The 24,713-nt window shown below is 36.4% G+C and overlaps 1 protein-coding gene across 1 annotated transcript in view; it reads left to right on the top strand.

Annotated features, from left to right (window-relative positions):
• Nucleotides 1-24,713, top strand: part of ADAMTS20 (ADAM metallopeptidase with thrombospondin type 1 motif 20) — a 212,744-nt gene that overhangs the window by 92,567 nt on the left and 95,464 nt on the right. The window contains exons 15-22 of the mRNA XM_049882873.1: nt 2,009-2,126; nt 4,802-4,897; nt 10,991-11,157; nt 11,314-11,443; nt 15,970-16,096; nt 17,513-17,723; nt 17,873-18,037; nt 18,532-18,696. Coding sequence (XP_049738830.1) covers nt 2,009-2,126; nt 4,802-4,897; nt 10,991-11,157; nt 11,314-11,443; nt 15,970-16,096; nt 17,513-17,723; nt 17,873-18,037; nt 18,532-18,696 — 1,179 coding nt within the window. The remainder of the gene's footprint in view (nt 1-2,008; nt 2,127-4,801; nt 4,898-10,990; nt 11,158-11,313; nt 11,444-15,969; nt 16,097-17,512; nt 17,724-17,872; nt 18,038-18,531; nt 18,697-24,713) is intronic.

The raw sequence follows: 24,713 nt of genomic DNA, 5'->3' as shown, positions 1-24,713 counted from the left end.
ACCATCTGTCATCAAGAGTGACTCACAAAGCATTAATATCAGCTGATGATTTTTTTTTGTGGTGGTTCTGATACTCAGAATCAAGAGCGGTCAGCTTTCTAAAAGAATAGAAATAATAGAAAACACAGATTGTAGATTTTTATTTTTGCTACTTCAGATGTGACCTGGTGTGGTAACTTTTTTACCTGTTTTTAAAGTACTTATATCCTTCCTTCCTCCTTCCCTTTCTCCATCTCTGTCTCTCTCCCTTCCTTCTTATATACATTCAGCAAACATTTATTGAGTACCTGCGAGATGCCGCATACTGTGTAGTTACCAAGGATAAAAGCATGGAAGAGCGCCCCTACTTCCAAGACGCTATAGAATCATAGGCGAGATAGGCATATAAACAATTAGAATTCAGTGCTCTGGGTTTTTCTGCAAGGTGGTGTGGGGGTGTTGAGGAAGGAGCGTCATGTTTTATGGATAGATAGGTAAAGGATTTGGAGAATGCTTCATGGAGGGCGTGAGACTTGAGCTAAGTATTGAGGATAACTAGTTTTAGAAAGGAGAGGAAGTAAAGGAAAAGGGTTGTAGGTAAGGACTAGCTGAGGGTTGTTGCGTACTAAGGCACGCGCTGTTTTTGCTGGAGTTCTCAGAGATCCATAAAAGGGTTTAGAAGTTGAGCAAGAGATGTGATTTGATTTGCATGCTAGAACTTTCCGAATGTACTAGGTTAGGAGATTGGACGTAGGTGAGTCATTTGGCAGGATTATAGGTGAGAGCTGATGAGACCCAGAGTTATAAGGCGCAAACATTGCTGCTGGCAATCTTAAAAATGGATGGTGAGTTTGAGAACTAGGATAGTGAATGCAGTCTAAAAAACATAAGTGTAATCTTTTGAGTTCTTTTCTTTGGTTAATTTGGAACTCCATAAGATCAGTTTCCTCTCCATATAATCAAATATTTACCAGTTACCTAGGTAAGAAAGGCCTTGTACCCAAAAAGCTCTTCAGATATTCATGAAGAATTAAAAAAAAGTTGTACATTGGAAATAGCTTAAAAACTAGAGAAATGTTACTTAATGGCCTATAAAACTTATATGTTATTGGCAGCAGATAGCCACATGAAAATAAAAAAACTGATAAAGATTAGCTGAACGTATAGATGCATAATACTTCCGGAAAATATCTGGTTGAAAACAACCTTTTCATTTTATACACAAGGCAAATATTTCACATCATTTACCTTGTGTATGAAAGATTTGATGAGACTTATGCAGTTTCCTTACTTTTCTGATCATATTAAATTTAGAGAAATACTCTTAAGAATTGAAAGAGTTAATGCACCCTATACAAAGGCTGCCTCGTGCATTGAGGGGCTACACTTGTTCTTTGAACTACTGGAACTGGTGGCTCTCTTTCACTTTTATTCATTTGTTCTTTCTTTCAAGAAGCACTGCTAATTATGCTGGATATTAATTATGGAGCAATAGATTGTTTCTTTCAAAAGTACTTAGTTTATTCTTAGGGTTTTGAAGTCATGAGTTAATAAATGAATCATGAGAGACATCTTTTTGGGGTTAATTACTCTGATTTGTTACTTAGGTAATCATACTGTTTGTCCCTTTGAATTAAGCTGCTTTGAAGAGTTGTTTTCAGAGGATGGTGGGTATAGGAATCACTGTCAGCATTTGTTATAATGCAGAGCACTAGATTTCATCTCCAAGGAATTTCAGGCGGAAAACCTAAGACTCTGCCTTTTTAAATGCCACTCCATGTGATTCTGATGCCAGAGGTATGCGTATGACCCTTTGAAAAACACCACTCTTTAGATCATGTGAACAGATGTGTGGAAATATTGATATACAATGAAATACAGTAGATAACCATTCTTTTTTAAAAACCCTGTAGAATGGAAACTGCTGTTAATTGAGAGTATTTGTGAAAACAACTTTGTAAATTTTAAAGCACTGTCGTTACAATTGGTCAGTTTTATAATTTTGGTTATCATTACTGTGTTTTTGAAGCAAGCTGGCTGTGATCACGTGTTAAACTCCAAGGCCAGGAGAGACAAATGTGGAGTGTGTGGTGGAGATAACTCTTCCTGCAGGACCATGGCTGGTGTCTTCAATAGTGCTCATTATGGTAAGCTGTGAAGGCCCTTCAAGTTTTCCCTTTATTGGATATAATAATGAAGTATATAATAGCAATGGTTTGTTACCGTTTTGTCTACCCTATACTCTCAGTCAAAATGATTGTTAAAGTTTTCCTTGTGCAACATGATTAATATAATTGGTGTCACTAAACTGTACACACATTTTATGAGACCAAATTTCAGCAAACATTGTATTATATATATTCATAACAATTAAAATATTTTTTAAAAAGAAAGTTTTCTAAATATAAAAAAATTAAATCTTCTATCAGATATTCCAACGGATTCTTGATTCACCTGCCCAAGGTGAATCAGATTCCTAAAAATTATTAGATGCTTACAGTGAATTGAGTGCCATTTGACGATGTGTGAATAGTTCTCCTAATTAATGAAGGGCTTTTACTGATGTTCCTGTAATCTGAAATATACATATTTATGAATTTTCCAGGAAACTTGCTTGGAATTATTTTTTCATCATTTAAACCACACTTTCTGTGTGACCTGACCTATCTTTGTGTTTCTTATTATTAATGATATATTTAAAATGTTACTTGAAAGTGAAGGATGAAACCATTAACATAAATGTTGATTGGGAATTATCATTAAATTGTCTAGGTAGTATCTGGATCACAAGGAGCCCTGGTGGCACAGTGGTTAAACTCTCAGCTGCTAACTGAAAGGTTGGCTGTTCAAACGCACCAGTGGCTCAGCAAGAGAAAGGTGTGGTAGTCTGCTTCCATGAAGATTACAGCCTTAGATACCCTCTGGGGAAGTTCTACTCTGTTCTTTAGGGTTGCTGTGAGTTCCAATTGACTCAACTGGATCACAGTTATAAGGGATATTTGGCCATAGGTTCCCCCCCCCCCAAAAAAATTGTTCTGAGAAAATAACACGTCAGATATTTGCCATTCTAAAATTTCCTGGGTAAACTTTTTTTTTTTTTTTTTAAATCTTCATGGTAATTAAAGCAGAATTTTTTGGCAAAGCTAAAATGTATTTTTTTTTTTACAGTCTTACACAGCTTTTAATTGTGTTCACATGTGTTTGAAGAGTTGTTTAAGCTAGCATTAATTGCTTCACTTAAAGCAGTATAATTTAAAATACAAAATTTATTTTTTTATATTAAGAACATAGTATACTTCATACCATGATGTTGCTTATGATTCTTAGTTACTAGATGATTTGACCTATTATTTTGCTAATGGTTATGATTCATTGTTTTACGAGAGCCACACACATTCAGTCTAAGACCAATGGCACACATTTATCAAAGTCTGGTCTGAATTCATTGAAAAAATTTTTTTTTCTGTAAAAAAACCACATATTCCAATTAGGAACAAATATTTAACCTTGCTAAAATTGCATTATGATTTACCAATGTGCAGATAGAAAAAGGTGTTAAATTCATTTGCAAGGTTTGAATAGCATTTGTTACACTTCTGCCCCCTGGTGGTAGCCTTCATCTTGTTACCTTTGCAAGGCCTTAGGCTTGCTTTCTTGAAACGATACAGCAAGGGTATGAACAGTGGAAGTAGTGAGAATATTTTATAGTGAAAAAATTGGGGAGTTAAAATTATTATTATATATTGATAACCTAAAACCAATAGTATGCGTGTAGGTCATACCATTTATCACCTTATATTTAAATTGCACGACCTTGAAGTGATATAAATAAAGGCTATTCTAAAAACACACAAGATAATCTCTTATGAGGGCTGCCGATCTAAACTTCTAAAAATTCCTCTTCTTAAGATCATTACATATTTATCAAAATTAGTGTACAAGAAAAATTACAATGTGTTTTATTCATGTACTGAATAGAAGAGGAAATCCTAAAGAATAGGGAAATGAGAAACTTAGAATAATATTGCTATAGCATAATTAATTATTGACTTAAAACCTGCAAGTATTTGGACCACTATTGTTTTTCGTGTTGGGAAAAGATCCTTTCTTAATATTGTTGGGTATAGTGTTTTCTCACTTTGAGCAATGCCAGTGTTGCCAAATTTGGTCTCAAAAAATATAAATGCTGTGTTCATTCATCTTGAGTCAACTGCTTTTCTCTGACAAGTTTGTTAGTAAAAAAAAGTTAGTAGGTTCTTTAAAATAATGTAAACTTTGGGGACAGCTATAGGGATTCCTGCTTATACTACAAATCAAAGCTTAAGAAAAATGTTTCTCATTAACTTTCAGTCTTTTGCCGTTTACTGAGTTTCTGGGTACACATTCAGAGCCATGACCAATTATTTTGTTTTATACCGAATTTGTGAATAGTTTGTAATCCTGTGTTTTTTCCCCGTTAGAAATCATGGAATGTAAAAGGTATTAGTCAAATTAAAAAATTAGTGTATATACTAAGTATCTCAGGAGCTGAAATACTAGATTCATTTCTACTCTATGTTAAGAATTTTATAAGTAAGAAAAATTAGGAAAGGTTGTACTCAAGAATTCCCATCACAGTATGTTTTTAAACAACCATTTTTTCTCAATCCTTAATAATTTATATAACTGCATTGACTCAAAAAGAATAAGCACTATGATTTTTTAAAATATAAAATGAAATTAAGTCTGACCATGCTATTCAAATTTTTCAATCATTTAGTGGTAATAGCTTCTTCGCCAACTGCTTTTTATGAAATTTAACATGTATAAAATTATATTGCAGGTTATAACACTGTAGTAAAGATTCCCGCTGGAGCAACAAACATTGACATTCTTCAGCACAGCTATTCTGGAAAACCAGAAGATGACAACTACCTTGGTAAACATTTCTAATAAACAGCAGCCAATATGTGGTTCATGTGCAATTTCATGGAGGTCTGCCGATGATGTAAATTCTTGGAAGTCAAGAAGAGCCCCTTGAGTGAATATGCAATTTCAGTTCCTACTGAGTTCAGGCTATCTGACTGTATACGCATGTTCTTGTTGCGCTATACAAAATATAGCGTATTTAAAAAAAAAAAAAAAAAACAGCTGAGCTAAATTCTGAAACATAAATTGTTTTCAGTTTTTCCCAGAAGAATGTTTTAGATAAGCAAAGATTCTATTCAGTTAAGGTTGCATGTGTTTTTAGAACAAAATCCTCTTCTTTTTATTTAAAATGAATGATAGGCCTATTGGGTTTAAATCTCCTTAGAAAGTTTTCTTTAACTGAGTTTAAAATGTAGCAAAGTATTTAATTTTTACATTAAAGAAAGGCAGAAAGAAGAGTGCGGTTTGATATTTTTAGATGTTAATATAATCAACAGTATATTATCCTTTAGCTATTTCTAGAATATAGACTTCGTTTTTACTTTTTATTATTAAATGTTGACTTTCAGATTAGAAGGATTAACCGTAAAATAATGTTTTATAAGCCCTTTCCTACTTTATAAGAAATACTTTAATATCTACTTATCTGTCATCCACCAGCATGAAGTGGTGATGTAGTATTGATGTTGAGAAAGTCCCTGCTTCACAACATTAACAGCACTAATAATACTTGCCTATGTGAAATATTGGCTCAGCTCATCAGTGCTTGCTTATAACTGGGAATTTGAATCTATAATAAACAGTGTGTCTCAGGAATTACATTTGACAGTCTAAAATCAAATACAAATGCTTTGATTTGTTATCCATTTACATTTAATTGCAATTCTTCCTCTTTTTTAAAAATATTAATGTACCTACATCCATGTATGTACATATATGCTACGATATTATAGATAAATTAAAAATGTAGATATTTATATCTTCCTGGAATGGCCAACTGGTTCTGCTCACATTTAAAAATTAGAAATATTGACCAATAAAGTATCAGTATACTTTGTAAGAGAACTACAAATGGAAATATGAAAGTCTAACTTGACATGAGCAAAATAAACAACATATAAAATTTTTAGAACGGATTCATGAAATATATTTTTGAACTTTGCTTTGGTAACTGTAAAAGCAGTTACTCAGTTATATGATTTTTCACAGTAAGATTTTATTTCCCTTTGTTTGACTGTAACCAACAGTCCCTGCAGAAGCCTATCCACTCAAATTGATAATATGCAGATTTTACATACAGGAATTTCTATTTTATAAGGTAATTATACAATTGTATTGTTTCTTCATTAAATTCAGGGTAATGACAGTCGCAACATAGTTCACACATAAATAGAAACACTAAATTTACTTTGCAGTAATCCTTTCAACGTTGCTTTTTTGTTGTTGTTGTCTAAAGTATGTGAGACGTAGTCTCGCCATCCTTGCTTCTAAGGAGCATTCTGGTGGTACTTCTTCCAACACAGATTTGTTTGTTCTTTCAGCAGTCCGTGGTATATTCAACATTCTTCACCAACACCACAATTCAAAGGCGTCAATTCTTCTTCGGTCTTCCTTATTCACTGTCCAGCTTTTACATTTTTATGAAGCAATTGAAAACACCATGGCTTGGGTCAGATGCACCTTAGTGTTGAAGGTGATATCTCTGCTTTTCAACACTTTAAAGAGGTCTTTTGCAGCAGATTTGCCCCATGTAACGCATCTTTTGATTTCTTGACTGCTGCTTCCATGGGCACTGATTGTTCATCCAAGTACAATGAAATCCTTAACAACTTCGATCTTTTCTCCGTTTATCATGATGTGGCTTATTGGTCCAGTTGTGAAGATTTTTGTTTTCTTTATGTTGAGATACAATCCATACGGAAGACTGTGGTCTTTGATCTTTAAGTAAGTGCTTCAAGTCCTCTTCACTTTCAGCAAGCAAGGTTGTGTCATCTGCATAACACAGGTTTTAACGAGTCTTCCTTCAATCCTGATGCCCATTCTTCTTCATATAGTCCACCTTCTTGGATTATCTGTTCAGCGTACGGATTGAATAAATATGATGTGGAGACAACCCTGATACACACCTTTCCTGACTTTAAACCACACACCATGCAGCATCTTCTTGTTCTTTTTGAATGACTGCCTCTTGATCCATGTACAGGTTCCTCATGAGCACAATTAAGTGTTCTAAAATTCCCATTCTTCCCAGTGTTATCCATAACTTGTTATGATCCACATAGTCGAATGAGTTTGCATAATCAATAAAACACAGGTAGACATCTTTCTGGTATTCTTTGCTTTCAGCCAAGATCCATCTGACATCAGCAATGATATCCCTTGTTCCATGCCCTCTTCTGAATCCATCTTGAATTTCTGAAAGTTCCCAGTCGATATACTGCTGCAGCCACTTTTGAATGATCTTCAGCAAAATTTTACTTGCCTGTGATATTAATGATATTGTTCAGTAATCGCCACATTCAGTTGGATCACCTTTCTTAGGAATAGGCATAAATATGGATCTCTTCCAGTCAGTTGGCCAGGTAGCTATCTTCCAAATTTCTTGGCATAGGTAAAGTGTGCACTTCCAGTGCCACATGCATTTGTTGAAACATCTCAATTGGTATTCTGTCAATTTCTGGAGCCGTGTTATTTGCCAATGCCTTTAGTGCAGCTTGGACTTCTTACTTCAGTACCATCGGTTCCTGATCATATGCTGCCTCCTGAAAAGGTTGAATGTCAACCAGTTCTTTTTGGTACAGTGACTCTGTATATTCCTTCCATCTTCTTTTGATGTTTCTTCCGTCATTTAATACTTTCTTTGTAGAATCCTTCAGTATTGCAACTCGAGGCTTGAATTTTCTCTTCAGTTCTTTCAGCTTGAGAAATGCCAAGCGTGTTCTTCCCGTTTGGCTTTCTATCCCCAGGTCTTTGCACATGTCATTATAATACTTTAGTTTGTTTTCTTGAGCCACCCTTTGAAATCTGTTCATCTCTTTTACTTCGTCATTTCTTCCTTTTGCTTTAGCTACCCTATGTTCAAGAGCAAGTTTCAGAGTCCTTTTCTGACATTGATTTTGGTCTTTTCTCTCTTTCCTATCTTTTTAATGACCTCTTGCTTTCTTCATGTATGATGTCCTTGATGTCATATCACAACTCATCTAGTCTTCAGTCATTAGTGTTCAACTCATCAGATGTATTCTTGAGATGGACCTTAAATTCATTTTGCTTTTTTAAATTTGCCTTTTTTGGAGGGGTGTAGTATTTATTACGAAGTTTAGCTATATGTAACTTGTGTGCTTTGTGTGGGGTTACTTGGAATGTCAAACAAATGTTTTTCACAAATGTCATCATCTCACTGAAAAAGTATGATGTAAGCAGAGCAAATAAAAAAGTATTTGATTAATATCAGGTTTTTATAAGTGTGAAATTTAAAATATTACCCTCATTCACTTGAAAATTAAATACCTCAGTGCTTTACAATTTATACACTTTACATTTTTCGCATTTGATCCTGATGTAAAGCCTGTGAGGTAGAAATTTTTATTATTTCTATTATTCATTTTAACAAACTGAGCATGAGACTTGTCCAAGATTATATAGTAGTTAATTGGAACAAAGTGAATTTAAACCCATTGTTCTAACACCAAATCCAGTTGTTTTTTTTTTTTTTACTACCACAGTACTGTGCTACTGTGGGCACCATGCAATTTTGTATTTGAAAAGGAACAAATTATGAATAAAAACTACATTATCATATGTAATATGAGTCCTTGGGTGGTACAAATGGTTAAAACTCTGCTGCTAACCAAAAGATTGGTGGTTCAGATCCACTCAGAGGCACCTCAGAAGAAAGGCCTGGTAATCTACTTCTGAAAGATCACAGCTAGTAAAAGCCTTATGGAGTACAGTTCTACTCTGAAACACATGGGGTTGCCATGAGTCAAAATCTACTCAACAGCAGTATGTGCGCTATTCAATATATACACAAGGGTAAGTCAAAAAGTATTGCCACTAGGGTTCCAGTTCATACATGAATGTTATTCCAAACAAGATGTGTTTAAACATGTCTCTGTGATCAGTAGATGGCTACAGACAAGTTCTCTCAGTAATATAATTGTCAGTCTCGTTAGAGTGCCTTTGAAAAAAAGCATACTTTTTGTGCCATGGAAAAAAACAATTTTGAAGTCAGGGCGAAAATGACATTTTTAACAAAACTCAAGTGGACGCCTTCCCAAATCATCGATTTGCAACAAGTATATGGGAATGTTGCCCCACATAAAAAAACGTTTTTTAGGTGAATCAAGCTTTTAAGGAAGTTTAGGAAGAGCTCAAAGATAAGCCAAGGGAAGGAAGACAGCTTAGAAGGTTATGGTGACTGGGGTAATGTTGATAGACTTTCTCGAAGGACACAGGTACTTATTTAATCTTGATAGACTTTCTCAAAGGGCTAAGGTACTTATTTAATCTTGATAGACTTTCTCGAAGGACACAGGTACTTATTATGAAGTTTTAAGAAGATTGAAAACTGGATTAGTGAGAAAAATGCCAGGAAAGTTGTGCCGAGGAATTTTTTTTCCATCACGTCAGTGTCCCTGCTCATTCTCTGAGGGTGGCAAGGGCTGTCCTGTGACAATTTTGCTAAGGAACCTTACCCCATTCACCCTACAGCCCTGATCTTACCACTTCAGACTTCTTTTTGTTCCCAAAACTTAAAGAACATTTCAGAGGAACACGGTTTGGGTCCTTTGAGGGTGCCAAAACTGCTGCTTTGATGTGGTGTAAATTGAAGAGCGCAGAATTCTTCAGGGAAGGTTTAGAGATGGAAACACCTCCTTTGAAATTGTATAGACCTAGATGGAGGGCATGTTGAGAAACAATAACTTCACATTTTAATATTTTTGTTTAACAAAAGTTTTTATGATTTTGTAGCAATACTTTTCGACTTACCCTTGTGTATCAAATCAAACCTGTTGTTGAGTCGATTCTGACTCATAGTGCCTGTATAGGACAGAGCAGAACTGTCCCATAGGGTTTCCAAGGAACAGCTGGTGGATTTCCCCCTGCCAACCTTTTTTGGTTAGCAGTCAAGCTCTTAACCACTGTGCCACCAGGGTTCATATATATATGTGTGTATATATATGACACAAATGAATATACACACACATATATGTTTTATAGACATATATTAATAACTAAAGGAGCCCTGGTGACACAGTGGTTAAGCATTCAGCTGCTAACCAACAGGTCCGTGACTCAGACCTACCAGTGGCTCTACAGGAGAAAGATGTGGCAGTCTGCCTTCGTAGAAATTACAGCCTTGGAAACCCTATGGGGCAGTTCTACTCTGTCACATGGGTTCACTATGAGTTGGAATCGTCTCGATGGCACACAACAACAGCAACATATTAATAACTGCCAATGGGAAAGAGTGGACAAGAAGGGGACCTGAATAGAAGGAAATAGAGACGAGTAGTCTGGAAGGCAGTTATATGCATATGTGTCAACAGTGACAGAGTGTGCCCCGGTGAAAAAGACCCAGACATTCATGTAGATACCAGTATATTACAATAGCTTTTTAGAATATTGACCACCATGTTTTAAAGCTGTACAGATTTTCTCAAAGGGAAGTATGAATGAAACAGCTGCTCTTTCTTTTCTTGCCAATGATGACCAGGATCGATTTAGCTAATACATGTGGGTGCCATGAGTCGGAATCAAGTCCATGGCAACAGATGGTGGTGGTAGATTTCTGGGTCCATGACTTCTGCTTTACAACTTTCTGTATGTCCCTCCTGAAGCTGCATGTCTCCTGGAAGAAGATGAACTTCCCAGATAGAAAAGTATAGTGTGAATTTATTTTAGTATCTTTGGCTGATATGCTGAAATTTCCCTTCTTATGCCTTAGATACCACATAACAGTAAAATAAAGTTTATTTCCTTACATATTAATATACATTGACATTATTTCATTTCAAAAGATTTGAATTTAAAAAAGTTACATAGGGATTTTTCTGTACTCTTGACTGGTTTTAGATTTCAAGTGTAATATTTTATCTTACAGCACTATCTGACACTCAAGGGAATTTTCTTTTGAATGGAAATTTTGTCGTAAGTATGTCAAAAAAAGAAATCAACATACAAGGAGCTATTTTTGAATACAGTGGTTCAAACAACTCAATTGAGAGAATTAACAGTACTGATCGACTTGAAGAAGAACTTGTTTTGCAGGTAAATACTCAGTAGCCATTGATAAGTTTTAGCTTGAATCGTATTCGTAAACTGTGTTGGTGAAGTGTTTAGCATTTATTATTAGATATAAAACTGATGTCTTTCAAAATATGTCTTTTGTGTATTAATTGTATGCCCCTTTGTATTTCTATTCAGGTTTTGTGTGTAGGTAATTTATACAACCCAGATGTACATTACTCCTTCAATATCCCTATGGAAGAGAGGAGTGAACTCTTTACATGGGATCCATATGGAGCATGGCAAGACTGTACCAAAATGTGTCAAGGTACAGTGGTATTGAATAAAAGAGACAGAAGTTTGTGCATTTTAATTTGTGTAATTTTAGGTGTTTTGAGTCTGGCTGCCTATGGAATCCTCTCTGCTGTCCACGTACACACAGGCATACAAACATTTCCTGTCTTTTTCTCCTTACTTTTCCCTCCACTCTACCTTTGTGTTTCTTATACTTACCAGCTTCATTTATCTCTGTCCTTTTCAACATTCTCCATTACTGCTCCTTCCCTGTCACATTCATTTCCTCCTCACAGTCACAGACGTTCCTCTAACTTGTGTACTGTTTCCCAGTGAAATACTGTCTCTTATCCACTCCCCTCCACACACTCTATGTTGAGGTATCAAACATTCTTTCATTCTTTTATTTCCTTTCCTGACCACAAGGAATTATATTTGTACTGATGATATGAACAACTAGAAAGAGCGTAGTGGGAAATGGAAAACTAAGGAGATTTACGGTAGAGAAAGGAAATGGAAAGACTGAAGTTTTATGTAATCTGTAATCAGATACTTAATTGTGTCATCATATGTATGTCCAACTCAGTAAGCATTGCTGAGGGATTTCTTTGTTTTAGATTATTTAAAAAATACCAATTCTGCTTTGAGTTTTGAAGCCCAGTGAATGAAGCAGAGGCATGAGTAGATTATCTTAATTTAAAATAGGAAGTGCAACAGGTATGTGCAGAGAAGACCACAGAAAAGGCTGAAGGATCAGTTTGTGAGGAGATTAAAGCTGAAGTTATACAGAATTTTCTTTAGAATGGAAAAAGAGTTTCCATGGGGAATAGTGGAAAGGTATGGGAATTAGATCAGCTGTGCTCAGAGAAGCTCAGAACCCTGTGGAGATGAGCTTATGAGAGAAGGTAGGTGGCCAGAGGCAGAGACCACACGTGATGAATGTGTGGAACAGTGTAGCTGACCTCAGGGTTCGAAAGGAACTGTGGTGTCCCGTGCAGGAAAAGGCACAGACTTGGGTCCATGTGTTGGAGTGGTAGCACCCAGGATGGTTACGTAGGAGCAGGTGCTCCTGTTACTGTTTTAGCACTCTCTCAGTGGAGGGAGACTATAGTAGATGATGTAAGGAAGACTGGGAAAAACTCTTAAGGTAGGAAAAATGAACTGTGGTAATACCGAAGAAGGAGGGGAAGCTAAGAGAATAGAAAGCAAATGAGTGAGTGAATGAAGAAACAATAAAGAAGTAAAGAATAATAAGACCAAAGTGGAAGTTTGGAAAAGACAGGGTGAGATGGCCAGGAAAGGTTTCTTAAACAATCATGTGCAGGGAAATGAGAACTATTATATTAATTCTGTTGCCATGAAACCAAAAACCAAACCTGCTGCCATCAAGTTGATTCCAACTCATAGTGACCCTATAGGACAGAGTAGAACTGCCCCATAAGATTTCCAACGAGCAGCTGGTGGATTCGAATTGCCAACCTTTTGATTAACAGCTGGGCTCTTAACCACTGTATCACCAGGGCTCCACCATATAGTATACTATGATTATATTCCCTTTCATGTAGAATTTTTGTTTTCTCTAAAATTAAATTCCTTCAGTTTTGTTTACTTGTTTTTCTGGGTATCTAAAGATTTTGTCTTCAAATTTTTTGTCAGAACTCTATATTTTAATATTTTCAAGCACATTATTTAATCTATCAATTTCACTTTTTCTTGGAAACATTGCTACTATAGTCCTCTTCTCTTACTCCAATTTGTTCATGTTGCTGTCTGGGCCTGTTACACAGTTTCATCTTGAGATTTCCCTTCATTATCATCCTAGGAATTCTCTCTGCCTTTCTTCTACATTCTATACTCTGTTTTCTAAACTCCATGAATTTCTCTTTATGATTTACTCCTCCGCTGGCTGAAACACGTGCTTCAGGGCTTTCCTCAGAAAGGAAGGTAGTTTTTTGAAATATTTCATATCTGGAAAATGGCATTACATTCTCATATGTGGCTGATAGTGTAGCTGCTATGAAATTCTAAACTAGAATTTTGAAAGCTTGTTTTCTGGCTTGTAGAATATTCTGATTTCCTGTGCTTGCATGTGACATTTTCTTTCTGGAAGTTTTTTGGATCTTCTCTTTAATTTGCTGGCCTGAAATGTCTAGTGTGAGTTTTTTGTTTTTTTTCCCCATCTATTTTCCAAGGTACTCTGAATGCCATTCCAATTTGGAAACATAGATTCTTTGTTTTGAGAAGTTTTATTGCATTACTTCTTTAATTTAATTTCCTCACATTAAATTTTCTGTTCTATCTTTCTGAAACTTACATTATTTGGATGTTTGGCCTCTTGGACTAATCACATATTCTAATTTCTTCTATTACATTGTCCTCTGAATGTCCCTTTTCATTATATCTTGCTTTTATGTCGTAGATGCAGTATTTCCTATTATGCCTGTGAGGATATTACTCATAGCCTTTAAGTTTTCTTCTGCTCTCTAAATTATATCTGTTTCATCTGAGTTGTATTTTGTTTTTGTTTATTGGTCTTTTTTGTGTTAGAGGCTTTCCTAAAATGTCTGCTGATCCTTTGCTGTTTGCTCATATTTATCAAGCACTAAAATACTGATTGAAAGTCCTGTTTGGGGCAGGCAAGTCAACGAAGGGCTTCGTTATAGAGTAATTGAGGCATTAAGTAGACCTTTCACATGTCATTGGGAAGGACTCCCCAAATGTCATTGTAATTTGATATTTTTTCTTGGGCTGAACAGTCCCTCAGGAAAGGAATCTTCCCATCTTCTGATGGGCAGTGAAAGGACAGGGGCACAATATAAGCTGACTTGGAGCTAGGGAGAGCTGGAGAGCTGAGTGGAAGGGGGTCTCATCACTTACTATAAAGACTTTCATTTTATCACCCAGTTATCAGTCATGCTTCCCCAGCTTTCCTCAGCTATGTCATGTGCTCTCACATTGAACTTCGGTGCTGTGCTGTCCAGTATGGTAGCCACTAGCCACATGTACCTAGTCCATTGAAATAAGCTGTATGAAGTACACACTGAATTTTCAAGACTTCATATTAAAAAAGAATGCAAAATATATCATTAATAATTTTTATATTGATGTCATGTTGAAATGATCATTGATATTTAAGGCTAAATAGAAATGTTAACATTAATTTCACCTGTATCTTTCTACTTTTTTCACCTGGCTACTAGTGAATTTAAAATTATCTATGTGACTCACATTCTATTTTTATTGGACAGTGCTCCTCTTGACTAGAAGGTAGGGGTCTAACTGCTCTTCATAAATACTTTTCAACCAATTCTCCATTTTTTCAGGTCTATCCCTCACACATTCACCCCTTCAGAGGAACCTGGTGTTTTCGATTCCTGGGCTTTTCTGGGATACTATGGCATGAATGGTTTGTTTCTTATTTACTTTCTTCCTCTACAGGCTTATGTTTCAGCTTCCTTGGCTCTGTCTAGCAGTTGCTTCCATTTACTTTTCATATTCCAAATTTTCTTTTTTTGTGTACTGTTTCCTTTCTTATTCTCTTTGTTCTTTAGGTTTATGCCTTTTTTAAAATTCCTTACAGTTACTTCCAAAAGCATTTAGGAAGGAGTAGAGGTAAACATGTATGTTCATGTTTAGGTAACTGGAAGTACAAAGTTGAACTTCAATAAAACAGACATTGGATTATATAACTGACTGCTTCAGCTCTTTCCTGTCTCCCTGTTGCTGAAAATGTAAAGTTCAAACTACTCTGGGTCTCTTAGTTTGCTTTTCTTTGGTCATGCTACAAAACAACCGCCAAATCTCAATGGCTTAGAACAACAAAGTTTTACTTCTCATTCGTACCATGTTTTGGCTCCTCATGGGCTGTGCCTCTACTCTAGCTTGGGATCTGTATCCCTGGCTTTTTCATTCGTGGTTCCAGGTGGAAAGTTCATCCCCAATCAGAACAATGTTGTTCTGGTGGCAGAGTGACAAGGGAAGGGGAGGTGGTAGAAGCATGTAATGGCTTTTAGAGCTTCTCGTTGGTACTGGTTTCGGTGCATCCCCTTTTAGTCAGTTGTTGTAAGCCTGTCACATGAAAAAGGCTGATGTCAATGGGCAAAGGAGTATATTCCTCCAACAGGAAGTTACTGTAACATTGTAGCAGGTAGGGATGTATAATTCTCTTACAGGGAAAGGAGAAACAAATAATAAGGAACAATAATACCAAGTAAAATATAGCATCAGCATCATCCCTGGCCACTCTCTTATCCACCAATAACCACTCCATCCAGCTAGAATGAATTTCCTTTTACTCCACTTTTGTCCCACCTTCCTTACGCCTCTTCACTGAGCAAACGCCTCAGTCTTTCAGAGTTCGACTCAGACTTTTAACTTTATAGAAAGTCATTCCTGACTAGGTTCATATGCTAGTATGTTTTGTATGCTGTGTTGGAATTTTTTTTTTTTTTGCTTGCTTAGCTGAATTCTTTAGGCTGCTAGCAGAATTAAATAATTATGGAACATCTACTTATATGAATTTTTCTTTTCCTTTTTTATTTTCAATTGACTTTGGCCAAGGTCTTCATAGAAGAAAAATCACCTGCATACGTAAGAGTGATCATATGGTAGTGTCTGATCAAAGATGTGAACACTTACCTCTTCCTTTGTTTGTGACTGAAAAGTGCAATACAGATTGTGAACTAAGGTAAAAGAGAAGTAGTACACAATGTAACCCGTGTATAATGTCATCATATTATAATCAGTATGTGAGATACCATGTAAAACATCTTGCACTGTGCCTGTATTCATGCCTCAACATTTTGTGTAGGAAATGGAAGAAATTCTTTCTGTAAAATAAATAGACGTAAACTCTAATCTGAAAACTCATAGTTTTAAACCACAATCTGAATCAATACATTTTCTAGAATGATTCTGTAATTCCCGTTGAAGTCATGAACCGATGAATTTCTAAAGTATAAGGATTGTAAGATCAATAGGTTGATATCCCTGATAGCTTATCAGTTTTTTTGTCCATTAAACATTAAGGAACATGATACCAGATCATGGCAGGAAAGTGTCCACTTTTAACCTAAATTTCTTGTCATTTATTTGTTTATTTTTTTATGATTGGTCTTGGAGTGAAGATAAGGACAACACCCGATATTTCATTTTTTTGCATTGCAGTAAGTGACATTTGTCATTCAGAGACTTCCAGAACCTCGTTCACTCAGCAAGAATGAGAATTTCTGTGTATTTGTTAATGTTGTTTGGGGACATTGGGACATACAGCGAAAGCCTAGCTGCCTTATAAGTCACATCCACCGCATTGCAATGGAATGAAGTGTGATAAAATCCTTGAGATTCTATTGGGAGTGGAAATGAACTCCTTGAACTCCATGCTTTGTTATACTGGTGCCCTCTCCTTGTCTGATTGGTTGCTAGACTGCAGCTGGGTTAATTTGGCTAAAATGTTTTCCCTGGAAACATGTCTAAATTTAGATTATATATAGTAGTGAGAAAGTGTGATTTATTTTATGAAAACTGATTTACCAACTTTTAAATACTTTATTGATGTAGTCGGATTCCCAGACATTCTCTGATCATAAATCAAAGTATAATGGAGGCGTCGTATAGAGAAAGACTACCTGATTGGGAGTCAGACATACTCGGTTCTAAATCTGCCTCTGTGTATTTGGGTAATATTCATTTAAAGCAATTGTTTTCAAAGGTTTTTGGGTAAGCTGGGGTTTCCTTGGACATACTCCAAAGCTGCCACCAAATGCCAGGGTGAGGCAGATAGGTATGATGCTGACTCACTATCTCCAATTCTACCAGACTGTGTCTACTTTTGTATATTCTGGGAGCAAGTAAGATTTTATTTGGAGAAAAAAGTGAGATTTCTGATGGGGGGATAAAAAAGTCAAGTTTGTATACCACTGGAGTAGACAACTTCTCTGGGCCTCATTTTCTTATCTATAAAATGAACAAAAGCTTGGGGCTATATGATTTCTAAGAACTTTTTATTTCTCATTCAATGACGTAGCAAATGTTTGCAGGTGGCTTGTCCATTACTGTTACTTGAGCTAACTGACACACCTTCTAATGTTTTATATTTTTCTAGGTGGCACATCATTGGCAAAAGTGAATGTTCATCCCGTTGTGGCCAAGGATATAGGTCCTTGGATGTCCACTGCATGAAGTATTCCATTCACGAGGGGCAGACTGTTCCAGTAGATGACCACTACTGTGGTGACCAACTGAAGCCTCCTACCCGAGAACACTGCCGTGGTGTCTGTGTCTTAACAAGGTGGCATTATTCAGAATGGTCCCAGGTAAAAATTAAAATTATTGTTTAGGAAAATTGCCCATTTTTTCTAATTAAATAGTTATGTTATCTAAAGTATATTTTTGCTAAGAATGTGGCATTTTTTTCCATTTGCTGTTTTCATGTTACCACTTTTTCCTCTTTCTTTTAAATTAGTGTTCCAGAAGTTGTGGAGGAGGTGAAAGGTCTCGAGAATCTTACTGTATAAATAACTTTGGCAATCGTCTTACTGATAGAGAATGCCGAGAGCTTCCCCGAGTGACAATAGAGAATTGCAATGAATTTTCCTGTCCCAGTTGGGCTACGAGTGAGTGGAGTGAGGTAACATTAAACACATGAGGCTTAGCACTGCTATAATATTTGTGTAGCAAGGCTTTGTGGTACTGTAGGCTTTATATAATTTAAAAATATTTAAATTTATATTATCATGTAAATAATTTTATTGTCAAGGCAGTAAAAAATTGAAAATTGTTTATACTTAAACTACAGTATTTGACTAACACTGACATTAACTGCTGTGTAATCTGTAATCAGTTTCATAAGAAAGTCCCAATGTCTGCAGCAACCAGAGATATATGCTTATTCTTAGTTTTACTACACCCTCTTTTCTAGGCAAATGGATGTTGCCCTGGGCGATGGGAAGCAGAACTTTGGGGTAGCTGATTTTACCTGGTGAATATTTCTGGAAGAATGAGGGAAAATGTACTTAGGAATGGCCTCTTAACTGTATTTTGATATGCTCATTATCATTGTATCATTTTGTAAGGCGTTTGTGTTGATTAATACTAAAATAATGATCTGTTGCATTCTTCTAGTGCCTGGTAACATGCGGACAAGGAACAAAGCAGCGGCAGGTATGGTGTCAACTGCATGAAGATCACTTGAGTGATGGCTTCTGTAATCCAAATATCAAACCTGAATCTGTGATACCCTGTGAGCTCCGTAAATGTGCTTCCTGGCAAGTAGGACCATGGGGTTCTGTGAGTATATGTGATCTTAAACTTTTTTGACTTAACATATGTTCAGAATAGCACAAAAGTTGAGAGATATTTAGTCCCTTCTTAGTAGATACAGCTAACTTTGGGTTGGTTTATTGGGAAAATATCCTTGACATGTGTCTTGGTTATCTACTGATGCTATAACAGAAATACCACAAGTGAATGGCTTCAACAAACAGAAATTTGTCTTCTCACAGTTTAGGAAGCTGGAAGTCTGAATTCAGGGCGTCGGCTCTAGGAAAGGGCTTTCTTTGTTTGAAGGTCCTTGTCTCTTCAGCTTCTCCTTCCCGATTCCTTGGAGATCTCCATTTATCTTGGCATCTTTTTTAGCCCATCACATCTCTGCTGTACCACATCTCGTCTCTGCTGTGTTGCTTATTTAATCTCTTTTTTATCTCTAAAGAGATTGACTCAAAACACATCGGTACACTAATCCTGCCTTATTAACATAACAAAGACAACCCATTCCCAAATGGGATTATAACCACAGGCATAGAGGTCAGGATTTACAACACATATTTTGGGGGACATAATGCAATCCATAAGAAAATGTACACCCTTATTTATAAAGATGTTTCAGGGCTGCTAATTTTGCTGAGAAATATTTCAGATTTGCTTTTTAAATTAGTTTTGTTAACCAAAATGCTACAAATTTTATATTTTTATCAGCCTTGTTTAAACTACAGACGTTTTCATGTTGCACATCTAAATTGATATTGTCACTGTATTTGGAGTGGGCATTGTTTACAAGTTTTGCCAAAGAAGGCAGCTTGGAGACTACAAGGTGGACATTGGTCAAGCTAGTTGAGGGTGGATAGTTTATTATCCTATGGAGGTTGCCACAGTTGATGGAGAACTTTCTCTCATCTGCCTTGAACTTCATCTTACGCTCTTGTTTCTTTTTTTAGTATTCAGTAAACAATGGTGGCATAGTGGTTAAGAGCTCACCTCTTTTTTTTTTTTTCTAATTTTTATTGTGCTTTAAGTGAAACTTTACAAATCAAGTCAGTCTCTCACACAAAAACTTGTATATATCTTGCTACATACTCCCAACTGCTGTCCCGCTAATGAGACAACCCACTGTCTCCCTCCACTCTCACTTTTCATGTCCATTTCGCCAGCTTCTAACAACCTCTACCCTCTCATCTCCTCTCCAGGGAGGAGATGCCAACATAGTCTCAAGTGTCCACCTGATCCAAGAAGCTCACTCCTCACCAGCATCCCTCTCCAACCCATTGTCCACTCCAATCCCTGTCTGAAGAGATGGGTTTGGGAATGGTTCCTGTCCTGAGCCAACAGAAGGTCTGGGGGCCATGACCACTGGGGTCCTTCTAGTCTCAGTCAGACCATTAAGTCTGGTCTTTTTATGAGAATTTAGGGTCTGCATCCCACTGCTCTCCTGCTCCCTCAGGGGTTCTCTGTTGTGTTCCCTGTCAGGGCAGTCATCAGTTGTAGCCAGGCACCATCTAGCTCTTCTGGTCTCAGGCTGATGTAGTCTCTGGTTTATGTGGCCTTTTCTGACTCTTGGGCTCCTAATTACCTTGTGTCCTAGGTGTTCTTCATTCTTCTTTGATCCAAGTGGGTTGAGACCAACTGATGCATCTCAGATGGCTGCTTGCTAGTATTTAAGACCCCAGACGCCTCTCTCCAAGGTGGGATGCAGAATGTTTTCTTAATAGATTTTATTATGCCAGTTGACTTAGATGTCCCCTGAAACTGTAGTCCCCAAACCCCCGCCCCTGCTACACTGGCCTTCGAAGCATTCAGTTTATTCTGGAAACTTCTTTGCTTTTGGTTTAGTCCAGTTTTGCTGACCTCGCTTGTATTGTGTGTTGTCTTTCTCGTGACCTAAGGTAGTTCTTATCTACTGTCTAATTAGTGAATGCCCCTCTCCCACCCTCCTTCCCTCCCCCCTCTCGTAGCCATCAAAGAATGTTTTCTTATTCTGTTTAAACTATTTCTTGAGTTCTTATAAATAGTGGACTTATACAATATTTGTCCTTTTGCAACTGACTAATTTCACTCAACATAATGCCTTCCAGATTCCTCCATGTTATGAAATGTTTCACAGATTCATCACTGTTCTTTATTGATGTGTAGTATTCCATTGTGTGAATATACCATAATTCATTTATCTATTTACCCGTTGGTGGGCACCTTGGTTGCTTCCATCTTTTTGCTGTTGTAAACAGTGCTGCAGTGAACATGGGTGTGCATATATCTGTTTGCCTAAGGGCTCTTACTTCACTAGGATATATTTCAAGGAGTGGGATTGCTGGATCTTATGGTAGTTCTATTTCTAGCTTTTTAAGGAAGCACCAAATCGATTTCCAAAGTGGTTGTACCGTTTTACATTCCCACCAGCACTGTGTAAGTTTTCCAGTCTCTCCACAACCTCTCCAACATTTATTATTTTGTGTTTTTTGGATTAATGCCATCCTTGTTGGAGTGAGTTGGAATCTCATTGTAGTTTTGATTTGCATTTCTCTAATGCTAATGATCGTGAGCATTTCCTCATGTATCGTTAGCTATCTGAATGTCTTCTTTAGTGAGGTGTCTGTTCATATCCTTTGCCCATTTTTTAAATTGGGTTATTTGTCTTTTTGTGGTTGGGCTTTGCAGTATCATGTAGATTTTAGAGATCAGACGTGGATCAGAAAAGTCATAGCTAAAAACATCTTCCCAGTCTGTAGGTAATCTTTTTACTCTTTTGGTGAAGTCTTTGGATGAGCATAGGTGTTTGATTTTTAGGAGCTCCCAGTTATCTAGTTTCTCTTCTGCATTGTTAGTAATGCTTTGTATACTGTTTATGCCATGTGTTCAGGCTCCTAGTATCATCCCTATTTTTTCTTCCATGATCCTTTACCGTTTTAGATTTTATGTTTAGGTCTTTGATCCATTTTGAGTTAGTTTTTGTGCATGGTCTGAGGTATGGGTCTTGTTTCATTTTTTTGCCAATCAATATCCACTTATGCAAGCACCATTTGTTAAAGAGACTGTCTTTTCCCCAGTTAACTGACTTTGGGCCTTTGTCAAATATTCTTTGCTCGTATGTGGATGGATTTATGTCTGGATTCTCAATTCTGTTCCATTGGTCTATGTATCTGTTGTTGTACCAGTACCAGGCTGTTTTGACTACTGTGGCGGTATAATAGGGTCTAAAATCAGGTAGAGTGAGGCTTCCCACTTTGTTCTTCTTTTTCATTAATGGTTTACTTATCTGGGGCCTCTTTCCCTTTGATATGAAGTTGGTGATTTGTGTCTCCATCTCATTAAAGAATGTCGTTGGAATTTGGATCGGAATTGCTTTAAATGTATAGATCACTTTCGGTAGGATAGGTATTTTTATAATGTTAAGTCTCCTATCCATGAGCAAGGTATGTCTTTCCACTTAATGTAGGTCTCTTTTGGTTTCTTGCAGAAGTGTATTGTAATTTTCTTTGTATAAGTCTTTTACATCTCTGGTAAGATTTATACCTAAATCTTTTATCTTCTTGAGAGCTACTGTAAATGGTATTGATTTGGTGGTTTCCTCTTTGATGTTCTTTTTGTTGGTGTAGAGGAATCCAACTGATTTTTGTGTGTTTATCTTGTATCCCGATATTCTGCTGAACTCTTCTATTAGTTTCAGTAGTTTTCTGGAGGATTCCTTAGGGTTTTCTGTATATAAGATCATGTCATCTGCAAATACAGTTAATTTTACTTCTTCCTTGCCAATCTGGATGCCCTTTATTTCTGTGTCTAGCCTAATTGCTCTGGCTAGGACCTCCAGCACAATGTTGAATAAGAGTGGTGATAAAGGGCATACTTGTCTGGTTTCCAGTCTCAAGGGGAATGCTTTCAGGCTCTCTCCATTTAGGATGATGTTGGCTGTTGGCTTTGTATAAATGCCCTTTATATGTTGAGGAATTTTCCTTCTATTCTTCTGTTGCTGAGAGTTTTTATCATGAATGGGTGTTGAACTTTGTCAAATGCCTTTTCTGCATCGATTGATAAAATCATGTGATTCTTGTCTTTTGTTTTATTTATGTGATGGATTACATTAATTTTTTTTCTAATGTTGAACCATCCCTGCATACCTGGTATGAATCCCATTTGGTCATGGTGAATTATTTTTTTGATACGTTGTTGAATTCTGTTGGCCAGAATTTTGTTGAGGATTTTCACATCTAAGTTCATGAGGGATATTTGTCTGTAATTTTCTTTTCTTGTGGTCTCTTTACCTGGTTTTGGTATCAGGGATATGGTGGCTTCATAGAATGATTTTGGGAGTATTCTATCCTTTGCTATGCTCTGAAATACCTTTAGTAGTAGTGGTGTTAACTGTTCTCTGAAAGTTTGGTAGAACTCTGCAGTGAAGCAGTCCAGGGCAGGGCTTTTTTTTCTTGTTGTTGGGAGTTTTTTGATTGTCTTTTGAATCTCTGCTTTTGTTATGGGTCTATTTAGCTGTTCTACTTCTGTTTGTGTTAGTTTAGGTAGGTATTGTGTTTCTAGGAAATCATCCATTTCTTCTAGCTTTTCAAATTTGTTAGAGTACAATTTTTCATAGTAATCTCATATGATGCCTTTAATATCAGTTGGGTCTGTTGTAGTATCGCCCATCTTGTTTCTTATTCAGGTTATTCGCTTCCACTCCTGTTTTTTCTTTTGTCAGTTTGGCCAATGGTTTATCAATTTTGTTGATTTTTTCAAAGAACCAGCTTTTGGTCTTGTTAATTCTTTCAATTGTTCTTCTTTTTTCTGTTTCATTAAGTTCTGCTCTAATTTTTATTATTTGTTTCTTCTGGTGCCTGAGGGTTTCTTTTGTTGCTTTCTTTCTATTTGCTCAAGTTGTAGGGATAATTTTTTGATTTTGGCCCTTCTTTTTGTATGTGTGCATTTATTGATATAAATTGACCTGTGAGCACTGCTTTTGCTGTGTCCCATAGGTTCTGATAGGAAGTGTTTTTATTTTCATTGGATTCTATGAATTTCTTTATTCCATCCTTAATGTCTTCTATAACTCAGTCTTTTTTGTGCAGAGTATTGTTCAGTTTCGAAGTGTTTTATTTCTTTTCCCTGCTTTTTCTGTTACTGATTTCCACTTTTATGGCCTTATGGTCAGAAAAGATGCTTTGTAATATTTCAGTGTTTTGGATTCTGGTAAGGCTTGCTTTATGACTTAATATGTGGTCTATTCTAGAGAATGTTCCATGTGCACTAGAAAAGAAAGTATATTTGGTTGCTGTTGGGTGGAGTGTTCTGTATATGCCTATGAGGTCAGGTTGGTTGATTGTGGCATTTAGACCTTCCGTGTCTTTATTGAGCTTCTTTCTGGATGTCCTGTCCTTTACCAAAAGGGGTATGTTGAAGTCTCCTAGTATTACTGGGGAGCTGACTATCTCACTTTTCACAGCTGGTAGAGTTTGTTTTATGTATCTTGCAGCCCTGTCATTGGGTGCATAAATATTTAATATGGTTGTATCCTCCTGGTATATCGTTCCTTTAATCATTATGTAGTGTCCATCCTTATCTTTTATGATGGATTTAACTTTAAAGTCTATTTTCTCAGAAATTAATATTGTCACTCCTGCTCTTTTTTGATTGTTGTTTGCTTGATATATTTTTTCCATCCTTTGAGTTTTAGTTTGTATGTGTTTCTAAGTCTAAGGTGTGTCTCTTGTAGGCAGCGTGTAGACAGATCATGTTTTTTAATCTGTTCTGCCACTCTCTGTCTCTTTATCGGTGCATTTGGTCCATTTACATTCAGCGTAATTATGGATAAGTATGGATTTAGCACTATCATTTGATGTCTTTTTTTGGGTGTTGTTGACAGTTCCTTTTTCCCACTTAATTTTGTGTGCTGAGTAGATTATATATCATCCTTTCCTCATTTTCGTTGTTGTTGATTTTGTTTCTGCTGATTCTCTTTTTTTCTTGTATTTTATTTTGATGAGTAGGATAGTTTGTCTCCTTTGTGGTTACCTCATTATTTACTCCTGTTTTTCTAAATTTAAACC

Source organism: Elephas maximus, chromosome 4 (assembly GCF_024166365.1).
Source record: "Elephas maximus indicus isolate mEleMax1 chromosome 4, mEleMax1 primary haplotype, whole genome shotgun sequence".
NCBI classification, from domain to species: Eukaryota; Metazoa; Chordata; class Mammalia; order Proboscidea; family Elephantidae; genus Elephas; species Elephas maximus.
This window is presented reverse-complemented; position numbering and strand designations above follow the sequence as displayed.